The sequence below is a fragment of the Bos mutus genome, chromosome 8 (assembly GCF_027580195.1).
Source record: "Bos mutus isolate GX-2022 chromosome 8, NWIPB_WYAK_1.1, whole genome shotgun sequence".
Taxonomy (NCBI): Eukaryota; Metazoa; Chordata; class Mammalia; order Artiodactyla; family Bovidae; genus Bos; species Bos mutus.
In genome coordinates, this window is record NC_091624.1 from 26,855,086 (window position 1) to 26,862,782 (window position 7,697).

Below are 7,697 nucleotides of genomic sequence, written 5' to 3' on the forward strand. Positions count from 1 at the left end.
CATGTTCGTATAATTTTGTCTAGCCCTTAATATGTGAATTCTTTAGAAATAACATTTTCCCCAAATCAGCACTATATGGTATGTAAGTGTATGCATGTCGCCTTGGTCATCACACCTCTGCTAAGCCCCTCTTGGGGAAGCCTCTCTAATCTAACTCTACAGATTAGAGTCAGTCAATCCAGTTCATTTTTGCCATCAAATCTCCCACAGTCAACAAACAGAACTCTAAGCAAACAAGGTAAGCCCCTCCCTGACTCTGGACTCCACAAGACATTCCTAAAACAACAGCGACTAACACAGAGACGCTCGGCAAAGAAGAGTGGTGGTGGACAGAGCTTCCTGCAATGCTGGAGATGTCTTCTATGTTCCTGGACCCTTCGAGCCACCCGTCACATTTGTGTGCTAAATCATTTCAGTCGTGTCCGACTCTCTGCAACCGTAAGGACTGTAAGCCCTCCAGGCTCCTCTGTTCATGGGACTCTCCAGGCAAGGATACTGGAGTGGGTAGCCATGCCCTCCTCCCGGGGATCTTCCCAACCCAAGGACCAAACCCACATCTCTTGTGTCTCCTGCATTGGCAGGCAGGTTCTTTACCACTAGCACCACAAACATGAGGCCCCTGAAATGCAGCGAGTGCAGTGGAGGGACTGAATCTTTTATTTCAGTTCAGTTTAATTAATTTTAACCTAAATAGTTACATGTACCTATACTCCACAGCAGAAGCCTACAGTGAGGATTTCTGTCATTTAAGTGCACACTGGGTTAACTCGCCTTCCAGGAGGGCACCCGAGGTGTGGAAACCCAGAGGCTGGAAGCATCTGAGACTTGGGGGAAACCCTCCCCCACTCCAGGAGGATTTGAAGAAGCTGCCACATTCTCCCCAGATAACATCTCAAAAGTGACAGAGCGCTTACTGAAGCTCATTCCAATGACAATTAAAGACACACACCACATCTCACTGGACTTTCTAGAGGACAAGCCACTTAGTCTAATCAGGCTAGATTGTTCTGTAATTATTTCCTTCCCTTTGGCTTTTGATTTTTTGGTTCTTTCAGTAGAACTTGGGGGAAAAAAAAATGGAAATCCCCAAAATGGTACAAATAACACCAACACAATTCCTTAGTTTTGAAGTTTTCCCAACACTGTTCAACAATTCCTTGGCCACTCTGTTAATATGATTTTAAACAGATCACACCCCAGACATATTTTATGACAGCAGCACATGCAAGCAGAGCTGTCCCGCCCTTTTTTCCGGCTTGGCAAGCTCCTCGGCAAAACCAAATAAATACATACTAGAAGAAGGCTGGTACAAACCCCAGCCAGTTGCAGCCATAATTAGTGGGCCAGAACTGGTCTTGTTGCTTAGATTTTTATTTCAAAACTCAAGAAGCCTGCACTACCCACCAAAATTGTAGCAATTCTTTTACAGTGATACAGTTCTACAATATAAAACCAAAGAACTCAGAGTCACTGAGAAGCAATGTTTTCAAAACCAGTTCTTTCAGCCCAGCTGTCCTTTCATGAAATTGCTATCGGACATGTAAAATCCAGACTTAATCAGCAACACTTCTCTGCAAAGCAAAGCCCCCTGGTTACTTTGCTTTGACACCTTCCAGGCATGGTATTCATAGGGTCCACCTGGCAGTCACCACAGGGTCCCCAAAGAAAGAAATATCTTAATGGCAACTTTCTTTACCAGGAACATATCACAGCACATAAGGGGATCCCCATGGGGACAGCAGAGTAAACCCAAAGCTTCACAGCCCAGCCCTTCTCCAGGTGGTAACCACAGGATGCTGCCGGTCCCCCTCCAGGTTCCCAGGGAATGGACCAGATAAACACCAAAAGGCCCCTGACATCAATGAATGTTTTAGAAGATGGTTATAAACCTTGGGTACAGATAACAGTTAGTAACCCACTCTCTCTTCCCTGACTACAATTTGGAAGTATATAATTACACCTCTCCCTGAGAAAAGAGTTAGCGTGCACAAATTTCCTATACTGAATCAGAGTGGCCAGGGCTCTGCAGATTGAGGGGGACGGGGGGGGTGGGGTGGGGGGGGCAAGCCTTTCACACCCAGTTCCCATTTCAATGATAATGATAACTTTCTACATCCTGGCCTCCCGTGGAATGCATTTTAAAGGAGTGTCACTTCTCCAGCTGCAACCTTGCTTTAGAAATCCCTCTTTAGGGGATTAATCTTCCCTACCTGTCAGACAGGCTGTTCCCCAGCCCCTGCATTTCTATCCCATTGATCTCAGGAAAAGATTCCAAAGGCTAGAGCATGAAACCCAAATTCTTCCAGGCTTCAATGTCTCAAAGGTTAAACCGAGGGTAGAAAGACAAAACGTCCACAGGGAACAAGTAATTCACGACAAATCACACCATAACCGAGAGTGACACACACACACAATTACAGCGGTATTTTGACCAAACAACAAGAAAACGGTTTAACAATAAAAATAGAAATGGTATTTCACGTTGTCTTGTAAATCTGCAGATCGCTGTCACCCAAAACCCCTGGTCAATGTATCTTTTAAAACCCATGTTGCTTTTCTGAAGGCAAAAATGTTAAGTAGATTTCTTGTAAGTTGTCTAACCATGACTTGCTTTACTAATCAAGAGTTCAGCCTCATTGGCTAGAGCCCCTCGGTCACCTATCGCCATTTTTATCAACAGTTCAGTACAGCAGCTCACATGGAATGCCACATAGTGGTGGTCATTGTCCAGATGGCATTTTTGTCAAGTAGACATGAGGGTTAAACTTGCTTTTGCTATTAAATACTGACAATTTTCAAATGTGTGCTTCTTCTTTTCTTGGTACACAGCCATAATAAGAAAAACATGTTGCCTTACTATAGAGTATATAAAAACTTTTCTTTTTCCACAGTCTTCTTTTTCAAGATGTTTTCATTTACTTCTTTTCAAATGGATCACTATCATTATTTATTACCGCCATCACTCCAGGGATATGGGCCAGAAGTCAACATTGCACTGTTAAAATCAGGGGTGAAGAGACCCCAAAACTCCCAGCCTGTCAAACCCAGGCAGAACACACAGTCCAAAATTAAGCATTTGTCTCCCTAAGGAACAGAACCTTCTATAAAAACATAGAACTTATAAATCCTTTCAGAATAACGTTTCCTTGTTTTTACATAGTAACGTATGTTTTGAGTATAAAATACACTCAGATTACAGGGATTCCTCTTTACAGCAGAAAAGATGCCAAATACTTGAGTCTCCTGTAATCATAAAATTGTACTCATAGTTTGAATATGATCTTATTCTTTGCATTTCCACCTCACCTAACATTCAGAAGAAAGAGAATTATAAACAGCTTCCTTACTCCCTCCCCTATAGAAATTACTATTATTTCACTGGAGAAAGAAAATTACCTCCACACAGGGTTCAGAAATTAAGGAAAGTGATATTGGATTGCTTTGTTCCTCAGAGATTTCTTTAACTCTACTGGAAACTACGGCAATGTTTAAACTCCTCTGCCCAAAAAGCGAGCAACTTTTCAGTCTTGCTGCAATCTTGATTTAAGGAACAGACCCATCACCTTTTCTCACATCACCCACTTCCAACTCCCCCCTGGCAAATGCAACTAAAACCGCTGGGCCACAGGTAGGGTTTTGCAGAGCAATTAACCCCCACATGGCCACGAGGCAAACGCTGTTCAGTGGCACGTCGAGCCCCCGCAGTTAAACCCCTTCTTTCCCCTCCCGCAGCGCAGCAAATGCACACCTTGACTCGAAACGGGAGAGGGATTCTAGCGGGATAAGGGGTGCAGAAATCTAGAGGGATGCTGTTCAAAAGGCACAGACTAACTTAGGTCTGCTTTACTTACCTTTGTACCGTGCACCTTGAGCGGCTTACACTTTAAGGGACAGCGACAGAAACGCAAACCCCTTTCCCAAATCAAGTAACCAAGGATGTGTGACGTAATTGGCTCTTGTATTAAACCCAAACGCCCCCCAGGAAAGGCTGCCGAGCATTCCTGAATCGTTGGATGGATCCCTGGAGCGCGCAGTTGGCAGCAGAAGACGACAACCACCAGCCCCCTTCTTGTGCTTTTGTCTATTCTCACCTACCTGCAGAAATGCCAGTGGGAGGGAGCACAGTACATTGAGTGGGGGACACGGAGACCCACTTAGGTGTAAGGGGCAGCTCACACATTTCTGGGTCACGAGGTGAACCCCCTTAGCTTTCAAACCTAGAGGTTCCGCCGCCCTCCCTCGCCGCAGCAGGGTGCGGGAAACTGGCTGGCGGGGGGCGGGGTGGGGGCGGGCAGGCGGGTGCCGCGGGTATCGGGACAGCGTGGCACCCTAGGCCGATCCCCCTAGCTTCCACCGAACGTGATGGCACCTCTTGCTCGCCCCGGGGTCCACGCAGCCCAACAGCGTGCGACCCTCGAAGGGAATGCCACCCGGGAGCCTGGCCCACCCTCCAGCCAGCCCGAAAAAGGCTAGGTCTCCAGCAGCGGAAAGGCAGCCCGGGGACCCCGGACCCCAGGCAAGGAAACGCTGCTTTGGCCACTTCTCGGCGGTGGCGGAGGGGGTGAGGGGCCAACAAAAGGGAAGCCAAATTCCCTTCCAACCAAGGGGCGGGGATCGGGAGCCCCCTTCCCTGAGCCTCGTCCCACCGCGGCGCCGGCCCTGGGGAGATGTCGGCGCAGACCCGGGCGCCGCAGACCTGGAGCTCTGGAAAGAACCTCGGGGAGCAGGGCCGAGATAAGGTCCTGAGAACCTCGGACACGTCTGAGGACCCGGGCGCCGGCCGCATTCACACTCACGACCCTCGGAAACCCCCGGCTAGGGGCTCCTCGCGGGCGCCGGCGCCGCCCGCCCTAGCCTCTGGAAACACTTAGGCGTCCCAGGAGCGCGCCTTATTGAAAGCAGCCCCGGGCGGACGGGGGGTAGATGCGGAGCCGGGCTGAGGTGGGCACGGGAGGGGGGTCCCCGCCAGGCGCCCCTCGCCCAGGAGCACCGGCGCCGGCGCGGCGGCCGGAGCAGCAGCATCGCGAGGGAAGGGACGGGCGCGCGAGTGGCAAGCCCTCTGCCCGCGCTTGGTGCGCCCGGGCGGACGCGGGCTGGTGACTCCTACCTGAGGCCCTGGACACGCAGAGCAAGAGAGCGGCGACCGCCCAGACGGCCGGGACGCACAGCCACCGCAGCGCCGAGCCCCGGGCCATGCCGCGGGCCGTAGGGGCCTGGGCGCGGGGATCCGGCGCCACCACCCCTGTCGGCCACGCGTCCGCTGCCCTTTCTCCTGGGCGCTTGGCAAGTTGGTCCCTTTCGAGGAACTCGCGGTCCTCTTCCTCTCTCGGTCCGGATGCGCCGCTCGGCTCGGGCCGGCCGGACGCGCGCGGGGGGCGGACCGCGGGCAAGCAGGGAGGCAGGGTCCCAGGCTCGCCCGCCCCGATGGGCAGAGCGAGAGGCCAGCTCTGGCGCCCCCTGCTGGACGGACACGCCCGTAGCGGGCGGGGCGCGCGGGCAGCGCGGGGCCAGAACCGGGGGGCAGCCGCTCCGTCCCCGGCCTCGCCTCCCGCGCCCGCCCTCCGGCCTGCTCCTCGGAACTCTTGGACGCAAAGGTGGAGCCTTGGGGACGTCCAGCCAGACCTCGCGGGGACTGCCCTCGCCATAGAGACTCCTGGTGCAGTTGGCACCCACCTTTAGGGGCGGGACCCCCGGGAGCCTAACGGTAAATCTGTAACTCAGGACGACTCGGTGCCCCGCCAGCCTCCACCGGGCACATCAGAGAGACACCCAATCCCAGAAACCGGTGGCGCGGGAGGAAGAGAAACAAAACTTTCAGGGAAAAGGGCAGCGTCCCCGCCGGCGCCCTCCCGGCCTCTCCTCGCTACGCTGCGAGCAATGGGGACAACTGCGTGCCTCCAAAGTGCTCGGAAACTGCTGGGAGTGGAGCTGCATGGAGGGAATCCTCGGGAGCGCAATGCTATCTGAAGCCACCGCGGCTTCGGGTTTACTGTTAAAAGCAAATTGTGTAATTTTACCCATTAAACGCAGAACACTATTTGTTCTCTGCAGAGCCCCAGAAACATGCAGAAGTAATTTGCTTCACTTGTAAAAGACGTTTTGAACGCAATTCAAATAGCATATTTTCTTGCTTATTCTTGGTTTGCTTAACACATGCAAAGATCTGGAATTGGAAGGCCTGACCCTCCTGTTGGTAACTTAGGATTTTTCTTTGTTTTTGCTCTCTTGGAGAAAGGGACTCGGAACATCCAGGGACTCAGTTGTTTGCTTTGTGAGATTTATCTTTTAACTGATTATGGAGCAGTTTGTTTGGCGTTTTTGCTCAAACACCATTTCCTGCTAGTTGGGTGAATTCGAGAGAGTCCTGGCCTTGGGTGCCAGACCCAGAGACCCCTGAGCTTGTCCCCGCCTGGAATTGCCCCTCCACAGCCTCAGACATGGCAGGAAATAAAAGTCCTCCTCCTGTGGTCTCCTGACAACGTGGCTGAGCCGCCCCGCCTGTTACCCCTGTTCAAATTATTTAGGCCTCTGTCTCTGCTTAATCTGTTTGGGTGAACAGATTCCTAAAGCAGAAGAGGGACTGTGACTGAAACTGTTCAGGGACGGCCGGGGATCCAGGGCTGAATGGGAAATGGTAAAAGCATTATCCAGCTGCAGCGGCCCCCGCAGCTGCTCCTCCGGCCGCTGGTGCGGGTCTGAACCCGGGACTACTCTCCAAGGTGTTCTGTGAGCCCGGCCAGGTGTTTATCTTTGGCTTTTTCCTCCCTTTTCTTCCCCTGGGGTCCCTCAAGGATGTTTTAAGAGTAAATAAGCCTTTAAAAGTTGGTCTTGAAGTACTAGTGCCAGACTCCTCCATTCTGGTTTTGGCAAAAAAGACAGATGGGGTGGGGGTCGGGGGTGGGGGAGGGCAGGGGGGAGCCGGGGGCAGAGAAATCTCCTATGAGACTCGCCCTCAAAACCCAGTTATTCAGCAAAGCTTCGTCCTTTCTGTAGACATGCACTCCTTTTGCTTTCCACTCCGAATTTTTGAGGCTGTCCTTCCAGAACCATTCTCTGAGCAGCTCTGCCACTTGCTATACACGTACACTTCTTGGTGTGAACTTTGGGGAAATGACCTAATTGTGCTTCACCTGTTGTCCGTGTGCAATTTTCACACGACTAGATTCCCCACAAACCTGACCCGAGAGTGTAGACAGCAACATGTATTTTTGCTGACAGTTTCTTGGGTGGGGTCACACATTATTTCTTAAAGCTTTTTAAAAATTATCTTTTCAGGTTTTCTCTTTCCCCAAATTATCCCTGGGGCTTCCCTGATGGTGCTAGTGGTAAAGAAGGCATCTGCCAATGCAGAAGACATGCTTAATGAAATGTGCATTCAATCCCTGGGTTAGGAAGATCCCCTGGAGGAGGGCATGGCAACCCACTCCAGTATTCTTGCTTGGAAAATCCCATGGACAGAGGAGCCTGGCAGGATATACAGTATTCCTACCTATAACTCTGATCTGCTGTACCCCACATCTCCCTCACCCTCCTTTCTCCCCTTTCTACAGGTTCAGAACTAAGGGACAAATGCAATGTTTACACCTATACATGTGCTGTGCTGTGCCAAGTCACTTCAGTCATGTTCGACTCTCTGCAACCTCAGGGACCATAGCCCACGATGCTCCTCTGTCCATGGGATTCTCCAGGCAAGAACA

At 51.4% G+C, this 7,697-nt stretch overlaps 1 protein-coding gene across 2 annotated transcripts in view; it reads right to left on the bottom strand.

The window, feature by feature from the left end:
• Window positions 1–5,920, bottom strand: part of ROR2 (receptor tyrosine kinase like orphan receptor 2) — a 237,037-nt gene extending 231,117 nt beyond the window's left edge. Inside the window, exon 1 of one of the 2 annotated variants that reach the window (XR_011465068.1) lies at window positions 5,108–5,920. Coding sequence is in view for 1 of the 2 variants with exons in the window: in XM_070375237.1 (XP_070231338.1) it covers window positions 5,108–5,645 (538 nt within the window). In the remaining variant the exon portion in view is untranslated. The remainder of the gene's footprint in view (window positions 1–5,107) is intronic. The other variant, XM_070375237.1, reaches the window with a different exon arrangement.
• Between the last annotated feature and the right edge of the window lie 1,777 nt (window positions 5,921–7,697).